Here is a 17,936-nt window from a genome sequence, read left to right as displayed (position 1 = left end):
CTCCTCTGAAACAATTTTCCTGTCTGACTCTTCAAGCGCATATTAATGCAAATGGACTTAATGGTTCCTTTTCCTGTGGACCAAGTTTGGGGAGGGAGGCAGGACTGATCCTTTACCCTTCAACCTGAACCTTGGTCACAGGCTGACCACTGCCTCCAACCCAGACCAAGCCTTGACCCTGACTAGTCAGTGACCCAGGCCACACCCTAACTCCTGGTCGCAACCTGAACCCCTGCTTCAGGTGTGAGAACTGATAGACCGGCGTTGGAATGGAAGGAGGGTGAGGCAAGTTGAGTGGGATTCTCGTGTCCCCAGCCCCGCCCCCGGGCCGCCAGCTTCCCAACTTGCACAGGCCCAGCAGGGCCCCTCCAGGTCTAGGTGAGCAGGGCTCCACCTACAGGTAAAACGGGGCAACGGGCAGAGAAGGACCCAAGTGGCGACGTGGTCATGCGCAGAAAGATCCGTCCGGCTCGCTGAGCAGAGGGTAGCGTGTGGGGGCGGGATACCGACGCGGCTCGACTGCCGATTGGTCAGAAGAGGATAGAAAGGGGCGGGAAGCCGGCGCGGCTCGACTCCCGATTGGCCAGAGGCTGCAGAACGGGGTGGGGCCAAACGACGCGCGTTCTGTGGCGCGCGGCCTGGCGGGCGTGCAACGGCCGTTAGAGGAGCTGAGGGAGGGAACCACCGCTCACCGCAGACGTGGTGGCTGCAGTCAGTCTTCCCGAGTGAGGGATTTCGCCGCCCGCTTTCAGGCCCGTGTAAGTTTTCCTCCTTCGGGAGCCCCAGTCCTAGTGGCCGACCTTGCCTCTCCTCCCATAGCTCCGGCGAAGCCTCAGACGCCGGCGACCTGCCACCGTGAGGGGCCGGGGAGAGCGAAGCGCATGCGCCTCGGCTCCGAAGCGAGTGCCCCGGCACACGCCCTCTCGCGTCCCATTCCCCTCGCTTCCCCCGTTGCCTTGCATTGCCCTCCGTGGTTCACCCCACGGCAGTCACTTTACCTGCGTGCCAGGCCCTGTGCCGATAGCCAGGGACACAGCGGGCGGCGCATTCCTTGCCCTCGCGGAGCGCACAGCCCTGGGAGTCGACGTTAAGCGGGGTAATCCCTCGGCGCGCAGTGAGGGTAGAGTGGAGAAATCTTACAAAGAGCACAAAACAGAAGGCGCGGATCTAGTCGGAGAGGTCAGGGAGCCCTCCCCGAGGAGGAGAAGTTTGAGCCGAGATTGGAAGGCTGTGTAGAGAATTAAGGTTGTGGGACGGAAAGCACTTGGCGGGGCCTTACCCCGGTACTTCTCGGCCGGGGCGATTTTGCTTCCCTGGGGACATTGGTCGATGTCTGCAAACACTTTTGATAGTCACAGCTCCAGGGCTTGCTACTGGCATCTAGTGCGAAGAAGCCAGGGATGCTGTTACACAGCCTACTGTGTGTAGGACGCCCCCAACAACAAAGAAAAATCCCCCAAAATGTCAGTAGGGCGGAAGGTGAGGAAGCTTCCTTCAGCGAGAAGGAGCTGGTGCTTTGGTTGAACTGAAAGTTTAGTGTGTTCAGGTTTATTTGTTCAACAGTATATTCAACGCTTACTTCACTTCAGTTAATGAGAGCGATCCTTTACACCAGTATATTCCCAACACGTGGCTCAGAGCCAGGCGCATAGTAGGCACGCAGTAAATTTCGGTTGATGAATTGAACACTGGGATAGGTAGGGGGCGGTGGTGATACAAGGACGATGAAGCTAGCCAGGCCTCATTTATTTGCCCTCAGACCTCGTCTGCTTTATAGTGATCTGGTGGTTTTGTATGTCTCACGACTTTTCTTTGTAAAGGCAACTTCTTGTCAAGGATTTGGCTTCTCTTTCACAAGGTTTAATGAATGATCAAGGCGGTGAAAATAGTGTGATGGTGTGAGATCCTTCGTGTGTCTGTGTCAGCTGTCTGTGTATCCCTTCAAATCCTCTCTTGTCTTGATGTGGTTCTCTTAACAGCTGCCAAGCGTGATGGTCCACACTTAGATTGTAATTCTTTTTTTTTTTTTTTTTTTTTTTTTTTGAGACGGAGTTTTGCTCTTGTTGCCCAGGCTGGAGTGCGGTGGCGCGATGTCGGCTCACCGCAACCTCTGCCTCCCGGGTTCAAGCGATTCTCCTGCCTCAGCCTCCCGAGTAGCTGGGATTACAGGCATGCGCCACCATGCATGGATAATTTTGTATTTTTAGTAGAGACGGCGTTTCTCCATGTTGGTCAGGCTGGTCTCAAACTCCCGACCTCAGGTGATCCGCCCGCCTCGGCCTCCCAAAGTGCTGGGATTACAGGTGTGAGCCACCACGCCCGGCCACACTTAGATTGTAATTCTTATAGGGGAAAAATACTTACGGCAGTCAAAATCTAATTCTTGGGTAGCAACTTGAGAAATAAAGCCTAGGTGATGACCAAGGACAAAGTGAAGAAATTTTATGAGCTCTTACTACTCATATAATTGAGGCTTGCAGCTCTAGCTGTCTGAGGCAGAAACTCCAACTTGTTCTGCCATGCTTGATCTCTTTTTTTGTGTTTTGTCACATGTAGAATGCTGACTAGACTCCTGTAGCGTTAGAGTACAGTCCTGGCTTTGAAGCCTCTTCCTAGCCATATGACCTTCACTACTGTAAACCTTTATTTTCTCATCCATAAAATGAGGATAATAGTAACTGCCTCATAGGGTTGATGTGAACATGAAACATGAGACATGATACCTAAAAAGTGTTGAGCACAGTGTTTGATAGGTAGTAAGTGCAGAATGCATGTTAAGTTTGTTGAATGAGTGCCTGTTTCTGTAGTTTAAAGGGCTTTGAAGATGGAAACCAATCCTGTTGGGTGCTTTTTTTTTTTTTTTCTCTCTGTCTGCCTCCATTCGCTCCCTTTCTAAGCTTTATAACTGGTGTGTTACTTCTTGTACATTCACTTCTCTCATTTTTATCCCAGAAAATTTCTGTCTCCTTCAGTTGTCCCAAAAATTTCCACCAGTAGCTCATCTAATTCTTAAGTCAAGAATGATTTATTTTGTATTGTTTTACTCCTTAACGGGGTTTTTTTCTTTCTGTTTTTCTTTTTTGAGATATTTGTTGTCAATGAGGGTCAGACTCTGAAATATTTGAAGGGATTTATTCTGAGCCAAATATGGGTGACCAATGGCCCCTGACACAGCCCTCAGGTGATCCTGATAACGTGTGCCCTGGTTTTAAACATTTTAGGGAGACATGAGACATCAGTCAAATACATGTAAGATTTACATTGATCTGGAAGGGTAAGACAACTCTTAGTGGGTGGGGGCTTCCAGGTCGTAGGTAGATTTCAAAATTTTCTGATTGGCAGTTGGTTGAAAGTTATCATCAATAGAAAGGAATGTCTGGGTTAAGGTATCCTGGGGATCAAGATTTTATTGTGCAGATGAAGCCTCCAAATAGTAGGCTTTAGAGAGAATAGATTATAAATGTTTCTTACAGACATCTGTGTTAATGTTAATGCTTTTCCTAAATTCCAGAAGGGAGGAGGGTATAATGAGGGGTGTAGGACTCCACCACCACTACCACCATCATGGCCTTAACAGGTTTTTCAGCTTAACTTTGGAATGCCATAAGGGGAGGGATCCATTCAGGTGGTTGGGGATGCCTTAGAATTTTATTTTTGGCTTATATCACATACCATAAAATTTAATTTTATGTGTGTGCAATTCAGAGGTTTTTAATATATTGGCAAGGTTGTGCAGTCAGTCACCACTATCTAATCTCAGAACATTTTGATCACCCTGAAAAGAAACCCAGTATCCATTAGCAGTCCCTTCCTATTCTCCTACCCTCCCTCCTCTCAGTCCCTTGCAATCACTAATCTGTGTCTCTATGGATTTGCCTATTCTGACATTTCATATAAATAGGATCAAGCCTTTTGTTTGGCTTCTTTGACTTTGCATGTCTTCAGTGTTCATCCATGTTGTCACATGTATCAGTACTTCCTTTTATTGCTGAATAATACTCTGTTTTTTGGATATACCACATTTTATGTATCCATTCATTAGCTCATGGACATTTGTGTTGTTTCCACTTTTTGGCTATTGTAAATAATGCTGCTACGAACATTCTTATTGAAGCTTTTGTGTAAACCTAGGTTTTCATTTCTCTTGGGTGTATACTTCAGTGTGGAATTGCTGAGTCATAGGGTAACTCGGAGTTCTCCTTCTGTCACCGTATTTTCAACTTGTCTGAATTTAGAAACACCTTAGAATCCAGTGTGCCTACCGTTTTGTTATCCTTTAAAGAAAGGAGTGAAGAAAAGGATTTTGATATTGACAAGAAAGGAAATCACTAGTAAGGAGGTAATCTAATCCTTCTATGTCATCATTTAACTCACTGAATCATACTTGCCATAAACTAAAGCTTTTATTACTGAACAAAGCTTCCCTCACCCAGTATGTGAAGAACTGGAATTGTGGAGGATGATACCCTTTCTGTTGTAGATGCAGTGAATTAATAAGGGTTTGGGTTGTTGTTACTAAGAGAATACTATAGAGGTCACTAAAGTACATTAGAGAAATAGTACCATATAGTCTTCTTTTTTCTTCAGAGTGATAGAATTATGTTCTGTGAATTGTCCCAAACTCTTTTTTTTTTTTTTGAGACGGAGTCTTTCTCTGTTGCCCAGGCTGGAGTGCAATGGCGCGATCTTGGCTCACTGCAACCTCCGCCTCCGTGGTCCAAGTGATTCTCCTGCCTCAGCCTCCCAAGTAGCTGGGATTACAGGCGCCTGCCACCATGCCTGGCTAATTTTTGTATTTTTAGTAGAGACGGGGTTTCACCATGTTGGCTGGTCTCGAACTCCTGACCTCAGGTGATCCGCCTGCCTCGGCCTCCCAAAGTGCTGGGATTACAGGCGTGAGCCACTGAGCCCGGCCGAATTGTCTCAAACTCTTTTGGGGCTTTTATAAATTTAGAGTTTCTGAGTTGATACTCCTTGATCTTCCATGGGCTGTACAGTGCTACTTTTGTTGATGTAAATTGCCAAGTAATAACAGCACTTAGTATGTGTCAGGAACTGTTGTAAGTTAATTATAAATGAATTAACATGAATTAGATTGTGTTGTTATCCTCATTTTTATATGAAGAAAATGAGGAACAGAGATACTAAGAAATTTGCCCAAGGTTACACAGCTAATAAATTGATAACTTAATGTTTAGTGGGTTCAAGTGTATTTGTTTAGACTTCAAATCCACTTCTGCTGAATTCTCAGCACCTACCCCTAGTGTACTGTAAATATAAATATTTTAAGGAGTGAGAACATGGGACGAGAACTTCACGTTCCTAGCTCAGGATTGGAGTTCTACTTATGAGCAAGAATTCTTTCCCATCTTTTTACATCGTATGACTGACTTTAATTACTGGAAGAATTGAGGAATTTGTTTTGTGTTAATCATAATTGATGCTGTAATACTTCACTGTTGGTTTAGTTCTTCAGTTCTTTATCCACCTCATCCTGTCATCAGGTCCCCATGGCTAAGAAGATTCATGGTAAAGTTGTTAATTAAAAGTAATATTTTTAAATTTTATAAAAATCAGAAGGGTTCTAGGACCATATGGAATCTGTATTGGTAAATCTCTGGATCTAGGTTTTCTATACTGGATTTGGGAAGATAAGTAGAGTGGAGTATTGGGATTTACTTTGTCTTAAAAATATCCTTAGAAGTAAAACATGTAAAAACATATTTACTCCTAAATATCCCTAGGAATATAACATTTAGAATACTGGAATATTCTTTTTTATTTTTTTTGAGATGGAGTCTTGCTCATTTGCCCAGGCTGGAGTGCAGTGGTGTGATCTTGGCTCACTAAAACCTCTGCCTCCTGGGTTCAAGCAATCCTTGTGCCTCAGCCTCCCAAGTAGCTGGGACTACAGATGTGTGCCACCATGCCCGGCCAATTTTTGTGTTTTTAGTAGAAATGGGATTTCCCCATGTTGGTCAGGCTGGTCTCGAACTCCTGACCTCAGTTGATCTGCCCGCCTTGGCCTCCCAAAGTGCTGGGATTACAGGTGTGAGCCACTGTGCCTGGCCAAATACTTGAATATTCTATATGGTTTTGACAGTTTCAGTTGAATGGGAACTGAGTTGCGGGGAATTAAAGATACTGCAGAGAACTGACTGGTTATTCCTTCATTCTACAGTTGGCTTAAATAACTGTGATGGCCATGCAGGAGAAATATCCAACTGAGGGGATCTCTCACGTCACTTCACCAAGTGAGTAGTCAGAAGTTTTCTGGGTTAAATTCTGACCTTTGTTCTGTTTTTTCATATTCCTTAAGGTAAATATTGAACAAACAAGCATTCACTGAAATGCTGGTGCTAAAAGAATAAAAATAACATGGGGCTTCATTGAATATAGAAACAGGTCTCTGAGGGAACAATTATTTATCTCTTGTGCTATGTGGCTTTCAACAGGACCACGTGGTTGGGAGAGGACGACATATAAAGGATTGGAACAGAATGACTTTGGAACATAGTTCCATTTGAAATCAGAAAAACACAGCATAAATTACTGTGTTCTATGTTGTCTTTGTCCTCCGGGTGGGTCAGTCATCTGCTAGCCCACAAAGATAGGGATTCTGCTTGGATGCCAACAGATTCCGTTGCATTGTTACTAGAAACTCAGGAATTTATCTTTAGAATGGATTAACAAGATTTTGAAACTTCAGTAGATATATTAAATATATACAGTCCTTAAGTGTCCATGGCGGACTGGTTCCAAGACCTCCTGCAGATAGCAAAATCCACAGATACTCAAGTCCCTGATATAAAATGGTGTGGTATTTGCATATAACCTGTGTATATCCTACTGTTTACCTTAAATCGTCTCTAGATTACTTGTAATACCCAATGCAATGTAAATGCTATGTAAATAGTTATACTGTATTGTTTGGGGAATAAGAAGAAAAACAAGTCTATGCACATTCAGTAAGATACCATTAAAAAAAAAAAGTGGTTGAATTCACACACGTAGAAACCACGGATATGGCCAGGCGCTGTGGCTCACGCCTGTAATCCCAGCACTTTGGGAGCCCAAGGCGGGTGGATCACCTGAGGTCAGGAGTTTGAGACCAGCCTGGCCAAAATGGTAAAACTCCATGTCTACTAAAAATACAAAAATTAGCCGGGTGCAGTGGCATGTGCCTATAATAATCCCAGCTACTTGGGAGGCTGAGGCAGGAGAATCACTTGAACACGGGAAGCAGAGGTTGAGGTGAGCTGAGATCACGCCGCTGCACTCCAGCCTGGGCAACAGAGTGAGACTGTCTCAAAAAAAAAAGGGGGGAAAAAAAGAAACCATGGATATGGAGAGCTGACTGTATATTAAACACATAAATATATGTATGCACTGTGCAGGCATATTAAGTAGATAATATATATTTCAAATAAGTAATATTTTAGAAAAATGACTTGTTGAATTCTGGGGTATTGGTAAAGAAGAGGGCACATTTAATTCAACTCAGGGTATGTTTTATTTAACTTTAAAATCTCACAGTGCCTTACTCAGCGTAGATATTTGGTAAATGTTTGGTGTATTCTCTTAGGCATGCTGCCTTGCATAGAGTAGGCACCATTATAAGCTTTGATTGAATCAATTCAAGATTCATTCAGCAGAATTTTTTTTTTTTTTTGAAATGGAGTCTCGCTCTGTCACCCAGGCTAGAGTGCAGTGGCGTGATCTCGGCTCACTGCAAGCTCCGCTTCCCGGGTTCATGCCATTCTTCTGCCTCAGCCTCCCAAGTAGCTGGGACTACAGGTGCCCGCCACCATGCCCAGCTAATGTTTTGCATTTTTTAATAGAGACGGGGTTTCACCATGTTAGCCAGGATGGTCTCAATCTCCTGACCTTGTGATCCGCCCGCCTGGGCCTCGCAAAGTGCTGGGATTACAGGCGTGAGCCACTGCACCCGGCCTCAGGAAATATTTTTTAAACATCTGCTATGTGCTGCACATTCTCTTAGGTTTGTACAGTTTCTATGACAATTATGTATATAATGCAAGTTTTTGGAACATTGCCTTTCCTATGGCTTTTTTCTCTCTTCAATAGTATCTCGTTCAGATTAATAATGGTCTTAATAATTGATAAGGATGCTATTGATAGGACATGCACTATAACACAAAAAATTTCAGCTTTTTTTTTTTTTTTTTGGAGACGGAGTCTTGCTCTGTGGCCCAGGCTGGAGTGCAGTGGCACAATCTCAGCTCACTGCAACTTCCGTCTCCTGGGTTTAAGTGATTCTCGTGCCTCAGCCTCCCAGGTAGCTGGGATTACAGGCATGCACCACCACACCTGGCTAATTTTTTTGTATTTTTAGTAGAGACGGGTTTCGCCATATGCCCAGGCTGGTCTCCAACTCCTGAGCTCAGGTAATCTGCCCGCCCCCACCTCCCAAAGTGCTAGGATTACAGGCATGAGCCACTGCACCCGGCCAACTTCAGCATTTAAACTTCAATTTGAAATAAGTGTAAACATCTATAAATATACCAAAATATATTTTTAACAAATAACTCTTTGGAATTAGGGTATGGAGTGGGTGGATGGAAAAATGGTAGCGATGAAGAGTGGAAGATTAGTACTAGTAACAGGGAAGCAGTTTCCAGTAGGAAGTCAGGAAGATGGTAATAGAGGCCCTCAATCTTAGCTGTTTCAAAAGGCCTGGCAAATTTTACACTGACTAGAGAGAAAAAGCTGTGTAGACTCACCAGAAGGTCGGATTTCTTTGCTTTGGGCTAGAATTACACCAACTTAGTATAGTAGCATTGGCTAATCTCATGCCGCTCAGAAACTCTGATTGTTGCCTGTGTCTTCTATAACAATTACAGATTACTGAGTGTATAAAGATTCTTTCAAATCAGGCAGTCACTGTGATCCAAAGAGTAGAAGAAGTATTTGGGGAAAGTCAGGTTGCCTTCAGCAGAAAGCCAAAGTAAGGGTAGCAAAAAAGGAGCAAAAGTAGAAGAAAATAGATTAAAAAGATGAGAGAAGCACTGAACTTGGAAGAAAGGAATAAAGTAATTTGTGTCCAAATTACTTTGGGCATAATCATTTAGTGGGAGCAATCATTTGCCTCCCACTAGATCAGAGAGTCTGTAGAACCGTATTTTCTGAAATCGGCTCTCACACTTTAAGTTAAATGGAGGATAAGTAGCTGCCATTAGTTTTTTTGTTTGTTTGTTTATTTGTTTACATGGATCACCAGATACACCTTAGGAAAATTATAGTGGTTTTTAGAAAATAAATTTAAGTCTTTGCTGGAATGCTAGTGAATCAAGTATTTATTGAACACTTCCTACCTACCTCCCCCCAAACAGCATATTTTAAATCAAATAAATCTCATCAGTCTTTTTGTCTTAACCTTCTCAGCAGTTTTAGTGATTTCTTCACGTTGCTCTCAAGATAAAGCCCTAGGCTCTTCAGATTGACTTTCAAAACTCACCTTGATCTCAATAGGATTCACCTATTGAGGGTACCCTGGTTCAGTGAAGCAATGATTTTCTTTTTTTTTTTTTTCTGAGATGGGGTTTCGCTCTTGTTGCCTAGGCTGGAGTGCAGTGGCGCAATCTTTGCTCACTGCAACCTCGAAGCAATGATTTTCAACTGGGGACTGGACTGCTTGTTGCCCTAGGAATCGTTTGGAACTATATGGTTATTTTCTGGTTTCACAGTGATGGTGGGCTTGGTTGAGACATTCAGTGAGCGGGAACCAGGGATGCTAAACCATTCTGTAATGTATAGACTACACATTGAAGAATGGTCATCCCCAGAATGCCAAAAGCACCATTGAGAAACTGTAAGAAAGAGGAAAGAATGTGGGTTTTGGAATCAGAAAGAACTGGGTTCAAATATCAGCCCTCCCCTCTGTAAAATAGGGGTGGTGATACTTTTCAGTAAGTAGGTAGGCAAGATTATGTTTGTAAGGTCCTGTGGCTTTACAGGTTTCAATAAATGGCCACTGCTATTAAATATGATTGTTTTCTGTTCCAGTACTCCTGGATTCTTCATGGGTCTTATTAACATCTTTGAATATTCTCACTTCTCATACTATTTCCACTTAAAATTAACTAGCTCAGGCTTGGCGCAGTGGCTCACACCTGTAATCCCAGCACTTTGGGAGGCCAAGGCGGGTGGATTATGAGATCAGGAGTTCAAGACCAGCCTGGCCAAGATGGTGAAACCCCGTCTCTACTAAAAATATAAAAATTAACTGGGCGTGGTGGCGGGCACCTGTAATCCCAGCTACTCGGGAGGCTGAGGCAGAGAATTGCTTGAACCCGGGAGGTGGAGGTTGCAGTGAGCTGCGCGCCACTGCACTCAAGCCTGGGCGACAGAGCAGACTCCGTCTCAAAAAAAAAAAAAAAAAAAAACTAGATCGGAGCAGCTGAAATAGGCACAGGAGAGAGAAAGGGGTGGGTTGCTGCTATTCTCTTAGGTTTATGTGATTTTTTAAAAAAAGATCTGATGGGGTTACATCAGCTCGTTCACAGTAAAGGTGGGAAATGCCTCTTGTTTCAGGTTCCAATGTGATTCAGAAGGGCAGTTCCCTGGGGACTGAATGGCAGACCCCAGTTATCTCGGAGCCCTTTCGGAGCCGCTTCAGCCGCTGTTCAAGTGTAGCCGACAGTGGGGACACAGCCATTGGTACATCATGCTCAGATATTGCGGAGGGTAAGTTTGTATTAATGATTTGATTACCAATATGTGTTCTCATTTTCAGACTGCATTTTGGGTATATTGGCATTTCCAGATTGTGTTATTTCCAGAATGTTCATAACGTCATTCCATTTCATTCAAGGAGTCTTTCATTCTTCTTACCCTGTGCTTCTCACATCAGGTCCCTTTATCTAAATTTCTACTTTTTATCTTATCTGAAACAACTTTGTTGGGGGGTGGGGAGACAGGGTCTCACTCTGTCACTCAGGTTGGAGTACACTGGCGTGATCATAGCTCACTGCAGCCTCCCATGCTGAGGTAATCCTCCCACCTCAGCCTCCTAGGTAGCTGAGACTGCAGGTATGCACCACCGTGGCTGGCTAATTTTTTGTGTGTTTTTATAGAGATGGCGTTTTGCCATGTTGCCCAGGCTGGTCTGGACTCCCAGACTCAAGAGAACCACCTGCCTTGGCCTCCCAAAGTGCTGAGATTACAGGAATGAGCCCCTGTGCCTAGCCTTTGAAACAACTTTCTGATAGGTTAATTGGCCTCAAGTCTTTCCCTCTGCTGCCAGATTATTTTTGCTAAAAGCCTAATTTCATAGTTTCCTATAAATCTTCAATAACTCCTATTGCTTGGGCGATGAAGTTCAGAGGCTTCCGTTCTGTGATCGTCCCTATCCCACCCACTCAAACATATTTCCTGCTGTCACCAAGTCTGAACGTAAAGTCCTGTTTTTTGTTTTGTTTCTATTAATTTTTTGAGATGGTCTCACTCTGTCACCCAGGCTGGAGTGCAGTAGTGCCATCATGCTCACTGCAGCCTTAAACTCCTAGGCTCCTGAGTAGCAGGGACTACTAGCATGGTGCCACCACACCCAGCTATTTTTTTTTTTTTTTTTTCATTTTTTGTAGAGTTGAGATCTTGCTATATAGCCCAGGCTGGTCTCAAACTCTTTGCCTGAAACGATCCTATTGCCTCAGCCTCCCAAAGTGCTGAGTGCTGGGATTACAGGCTGGAGCCACCATACCCAGCTGGTTTTTGGTTTCTGATACTGGGGCTCTTTTTTTCCTTCTTTAATCTGGGCCCATGTGTGCGATGCCTGCCTCCTCTTGCCTTTCCTAGCTATGCTGATGTTACTATTCAAGATCCAGCAAATGTCCCGCAGGCTTTTCCCATTCCTTACACTCATTAGTCATATCATTCTCCTTGCATTCTTGTATCTTTATTATCTCTGCCACTCGTTTTCGCACTTAAGTATTGACAGGCAATACTTTATAAGGGCATTTTGTTTTTCTGTTTAGATTGGTGAGTTCTAGAAGGCAGAGAACCTAATTGATAATAATTAACTACTGTTGATTGTATGCTTTGTGATAGATACTATAAATTTTTTCTGTATTATTTCACTAAAGCTCTTAAGAACCCTATAATATGTCTTCTTATTTCCATTTTACGGATGAGAAGGCTGAATTTCAAAGTGATTGAATGAGTTTCTTAAAGTCACAAAACTTGTCACTTTGATAATCATATGTTGTAATTTTAAAACATCTACTCCACAGCCACTTGGATGGCTATATTCCAGAAGATAACAATCCTAGCTACTTGGGAGGCTGAGGCAGGAGGATCACTTGAGCCCAGGAGTTTGAGACTAGCCTAGGCAACATAGTGAGACCCTGTCTCAAAAAAAAAGTAAGTTCAATCACTTTGTTACACAGGTTGTGTGTGTGACTCCGTTTTTTATTCCTTTAGGGAAATACATATGTATTTCTGTGCATTCTTTTTAAATTGTAGCAGCCTTTTTGGTGAGAATGTAGAGAAATGGAAACTTCTGTGCATTGCTGGTAGGAATGTAAAGTATTGCAGCTGCTTTAGAAAACAGGCAGTTCCTCTAAAGGTTAAACATAGAGTTATTCCTGACCTGATAGTTCTACTCTTAGATATATACCCAGGAGAAATGAATACACAAGCTTTTGTGTGGACTTGCACATAAATGTTGGTAGCAGCATTATTCATGATAGTCAAAAGTAGAAACAATCCAAAACCCACAACTGAAGAATGAATGAATATCCATATAATACAGTAGAATATTATTCAGCAATAAAAAGAAATGAAATACTGGTACATGCTACCTTAAAAACATATACTGGCCAGGTGTAGGGGCTGATGCCTATAATCCTAGCGCTTTGGGAGGCCAAGGCGGGTGGATTGCCTGAGCTCAGGAGTTCGAGACCAGCCTGGGCAACACGGTGAAAGCCCATCTTTACTAAAATACAAAAAATTAGCTGGGCGTGGTGATGTATGCCTGTAATCTACTCGGGAGGCTGAGACAAGAGAATTGCTTGAACCCGGGAGGCAGAGGTTGCAGTGAGGTGAGATCGTGCCATTGCACTCCAGCTTGGGCAACAGAGTGAGACTCCGTCTTAAAAAAAAAAAAAAAAAAAAATTATATACTAAGACTGTATTTTCAGGGATCGTTTCTGTAGTATGTTACTAGAGAAGTTTTTCTGAATGTGTAGAGCACCGTTAATAAAAAGAAAATAAAATGAAATAACCATTATATATGAAGTGAAAAAAAAGCCAGACACAAAAGGCTGTATATTGCATGATTCCCTTTATATCAGGGGTCTCCAACCCCTGGGCCAAGGACCGGTACCAGTCTGGCCTGTTAGGAACCACACAGCAGGAGGTGAGCAGCAGGTCGAGCGTTACCGCCTGAGCTCCATCTCCTGTCAGATCAGTGGCGGGATTAAATTCTCATAGGAGCAGGAACCCTTTTGTGAAATGTGCATTTGAGGGATCTAGGTTGTGTGCTCTTTATGAGGATCAAACTAATGCCTAAAGTCCAGAATAGGTGAATGTACAGAAACACAAAGTAGATTAATGGTTTTCTAGGGCTTCGGAAGCTGGTGGAAACAGCATGACTGCCAAAGGGTAAGAGGTTTTCTTTTTGGAGTGATGAAAATGTTGTAAAATTGATTGTAGTGATTACGCAACTCCATTAATATACTAAAACCCATTGAATTGTACACCTCAAGTGAGCAAATTGTATGATATGTGAATTGTATTTCAATAAAGGTTTTTGGTTTTTGTTTTTCTTAAATAGGTATGAGCTGAGAGGAGTAAATTTAAAAATGAAAAGAAAAAAAAAAGCCAGGGACAGTGGTCTGTACCTATACTCCCAGCTGCTCCCAAGGCTGAGGTGGGAAAATCACTTGAGCCCACGAGTTTGAGTACAGTCTGGGCAACATAGTGAGATCTTGTCTCCAAAAAAAAAAGGAGGGTAGTGGGGACCACATCTACTATTACTGGTTCCTAGACATCCAGCATTAATTTTAGTTTTTGTTTGTTTGTTTTATAAAGATAGGGTCTCTTTTTGTCACCCAGGCTTGAGTGCAATGGCGTGATCACAAGCTCATTGCAGCCTTGAACTCCTGGGCTCAACCTGTCTTTCCACCTAAGCCTTCCGAGTAGCTGGGACTACAGGTGTGTACCATCACACTCAGCCAGTTTGTTTTGTTTTGTTTTGTTTCGCGTGTGGAGTCAGGTTCTCACCATCTTGCCCAGGATGGTTCTTGAACTTTTGGGCTCAAGCAGTCCTCCTGCCCTGACTTTCCAAAGTGCTGGGATTACAGGTGTGAGCCACTGCACCCAGCCCCTAGCGTTAATTTTGATAGTTTGACAACTATGTGTATAATGGGGACTGTGCTCAGTAACTATTGAGTAGAATTGAATCATAGATTTTGAGGTACACAGGACTTCAAAAATTGCCTCTGCTCGTTTTGATTGGTGAATAACAAAAATTCCCCAAGGAGTTAAGTAACTTGCCTAACATCATACAGCTGGTTATCAGATTCTGGTCTCCTGACTGTGTAATATTCTATCAATTGTGTAATCAAAAATCTTACTGTTAATTTAATTTTCACTTGTTAAGGTTTTGTCTACATGTGCAGTCATAGGACCTTTTTATTTTGATTAAATAATAGATATTTTTAAAATCAATCAGTGGTCTAGATTTTTCTCCCATTGAAATGACCAGCTGTATTTAATTCAGTTACATTGCTACACAGATTGTGTGTGTGACTCTCTTTTTTGTTCTTTTGGGAAAATACTTATATTTCTAGTGCATTTTTAAAAAGTTGTAATAGTCTTCTCGAGATAGGGGTCAAAGATATTGGTCTAGAAGTTTTTTTTACTTACTATTATTATTTTTTCGAGACAGAGTCGCTCTGTCGCCCAGGCTGGAGTGCAGTGGCCCCATCTCGGCTCACTGTAACCTCCACCTCCTGGGTTCAAGCGATTCTCCTGCTTCAGCCTCCCGAGTAACTGGGATTACAGGCGTGCGCCACCATGCCTGGCTAATTTTTGTATTTTTAGTAGAGACGGGGTTTCACCATGTTGGCCAGTCTGGGTCTTGAACTCTTTTTTTTTTTTTTTTTTTTTTGAGACGGAGTCTCGCTCTGTTGCCCAGGCTGGAGTGCAGTGGGGCAATCTCGGCTCACTGCAAGCTCCGCCTTCCGGGTTAACGCCATTCTCCTGCCTCAGCCTCCCAAGTAGCTGGTACTACAGGCGCCCGCCACTACGGCCGGCTAATTTTTTGTATTTTTAGTAGAGACGGGGTTTCACCGTGTTAGCCAGAATGGTCTCGATCTCCTGACCTCACGATCTGCCCACCTCGGCTTCTCAAAGTGCTGGGATTACAGGCGTGAGCCACCACGCCCAGCCCTAGACGTTTTTTAAACTGCTATGTTTGTTACATACCATGATCCTAATCTTAACTCTTTTGTGTGTTTGTTTGTTTTGAGACGGAGTCTCACTCTGTCACCCAGGCTGGAGTGCAGTGGCATGATCTTGGCTCACTGCAACCTCCGCCTCCCGGGTTCAAGCGATTCTTCTGCCTCAGCCTCCTGAGTAGTTGGGATTACAGGCGTGTGCCACCACACCCAGCTAATTTTTGTATTTTTAGTAAAGACGGGGTTTCACCATGTTGGCCAGACTGGTCTCGAAGTCCTGACCTCAGCTGATCCACCCACCTTGGCCTCTCAAAGTGTTGGGATTATAGGCATGAGCCACTGCTCCTGGCCTCTAATCTTAACTCTTACACATTTTGTTCATGAATCTAGCTTGCGGTCTAGTTGACAAGAACCCCTATGACTGGTATACAGTATAGTTCATTGTTGCATCTTTAAATTTAATAGGCATGCTTTTGATTCCACCCTTCTTCACTAAGGTGTTTTACCTTGGAAGATTCTCGAGGGACAGAGTAGAGGTGGGTACTGAAGAGTTCAGAATGCTTTCAGCTCTTTGCAAAAGACTGAAATAGTCACTGGTGTAATTCAGGCTACTGAATCACTTCAGGTGTAGACTGAAGTGACTGAGATTTGGTAGTAGCTGAATCTACCCTTACTGTGAAAGGAAGTTTGCTCAAAAATGAGTTGTTTTTTAGGGTGGGGAGGGGGCATAAAATGTGGTTAAGTAGGGGAGAGATTTAGAACTATGTTCTTAAAATGGCAAAACCCCAAAGTTTTTGGGAACTGTAGATTTCTGTAAATAAAAATCACATATCCCATGCATTGTATTTTTTAAAGAGATGGATCTCACTATGTTGCCTACACTGGAGTGCAATGACTGTTCACACAGGTACCATCATAGTGTACTATAGCCATGAACTCGGTGGGGCTCAAGTAATCCTCCTGAGTTAGACTACTGAGTAGCTGGGCCTACAGAGATGCACCACCTGCCTGGTTCCCATACACTAAATTTTGAATGCCTTTGAAAATTGTAGAAGATAGAGGTCCCTTTGAAAATGAGTGTTGCTATTTTGTTTCAAAATATTCTAAACCACAGACCAGACTTACGGTGTAACTCAGAGGTCCCCAACTCCTGGCCCGTGGACCAGTACCAGTCCATGGCATATTAGGAACCAGGCCACACAGCTGGAGGTGAGCAGCAGGTGAGCAAGCATTACTGCCTGAGCCTGCGCCTTCTGTCAGATCAGTGGTGACGTTAGATTCTCATAGGAGCACGAACCCTATCGTGAACTGTGCATGTGAGGGATCTAGGTTGCTCATTCCTTATGAGAATCTAATGCCTGATGATCTGAGGTGGAACAGTTTCATCCTGAAACCATCCCCCCAGCCATCGTCTGTGGAAAAATTGTGTTCCACAAAACCATTCCCTGGTAACAAAAAGGTTGGGAACCGCTGGTGTAACTTTACATTTCATAGCACAGTTAGTCTGAATCAGGCAGTTTACTTAATATAAATAGATAAACCCAATAGATAAGTTAAAAATGTGGACAAAGACCTCACCTTAATTTTCTAATATGTCCATTTATCATCTATAAAAAATTAGAAAAGCCATATTCTTCTGGGTCAGTTGGTACTTTTCTTCTTGGCTTTGGTTTTGGCATTATTTTGGGGTTATCTTAGTGTATTTTCTGTTACTGGAAGAGAATACCTGAGACAGTGTAACTTATACAGAAAAGATGTTTATTTTGCCCAGGGTTCTGGAGAGTGAGAAGTCCAAAGGCATAGTGGCAGCATCTGGCGAAGGCTTTTGTGCTGTATCATAACATGGTGGAAAAGCAGAGACCACTAGAGTGAGCCAAGCTTGCCTTTTTTTTTTTTTTCTTTTTCTTTTTTTTTTTTTTTTTTTTTGAGACAGAGTCTTATTTCTGTCACTCAGGCTGGAGTGCAGTGGTGGGATCTTGGCTTACTGCAGCTTCCGCCTCCCAGGTTCAAGTGATTCTCCTGCCTCAGCCTCCCGAGTAGCTGGGATTACAGGCACCCGCCATCATGCCCAGCTAATTTTTGTATTTTTAGTAGAGATGGGGTTTCACCATGTTAGCCAGGCTGGCCTTGAACTCCTGACCTCAAATGATCCGCTTGCCTCTGCCTCCCAAAGTGCTAGGATTACAGGCATAAACCACCGTGCCCAACCCAAGCTTGGTTTTTTTTTTTTTGAGGTGGAGTTTAGCTCTTGTTGCCCAGGCTTCAGTGCAGTGGTGCAATCTCGGCTCACTGCAACGTCTGCCTCCTGGTTTCAGGCGATTCTCCTGCCTCAGCCTCCCGAGAAGCTGGGACTACAGGCATGCGTCACCACGCCCAGCTAATCTTGTATTTTTAGTGGAGACAGGGTTTCTCCATGTTGATCAGGCTGGTCTCAAACTCCGGACCTCAGGTGATCCGCCCGCCTCAGCCTCCCAAAGTGCTGGGATTACAGGCATGAGCCACCGTGCCCAGCCC

General features: G+C 43.5%; 1 protein-coding gene and 1 pseudogene across 3 annotated transcripts in view; both read left to right on the top strand.

Moving 5' to 3' along the window:
- The first annotated feature begins 570 nt into the window (after positions 1 to 570).
- The window catches only part of CEP85 (centrosomal protein 85), a 44,419-nt gene continuing 27,053 nt past the window's right edge, over positions 571 to 17,936 (top strand). For 2 of the 3 annotated variants that reach the window (XM_019013075.4, XM_019013072.4), the window contains exons 1-3: positions 571 to 758; positions 6,182 to 6,254; positions 10,555 to 10,707. In XM_019013075.4, the coding sequence (XP_018868620.3) occupies positions 6,200 to 6,254; positions 10,555 to 10,707 (208 nt within the window). In that variant the 5' untranslated portion in view covers positions 571 to 758; positions 6,182 to 6,199. The remainder of the gene's footprint in view (positions 759 to 6,181; positions 6,255 to 10,554; positions 10,708 to 17,936) is intronic. The other variant, XM_055388534.2, reaches the window with a different exon arrangement.
- On the top strand, positions 13,145 to 13,238 carry LOC115932072 (uncharacterized; annotated as a pseudogene).

Source organism: Gorilla gorilla, chromosome 1 (genome assembly GCF_029281585.2).
Source record: "Gorilla gorilla gorilla isolate KB3781 chromosome 1, NHGRI_mGorGor1-v2.1_pri, whole genome shotgun sequence".
Taxonomy (NCBI): domain Eukaryota; kingdom Metazoa; phylum Chordata; class Mammalia; order Primates; family Hominidae; genus Gorilla; species Gorilla gorilla.
The sequence above is the reverse complement of the archived record's forward strand: the minus strand, read 5'-3'. Positions and strand labels throughout refer to the sequence as shown.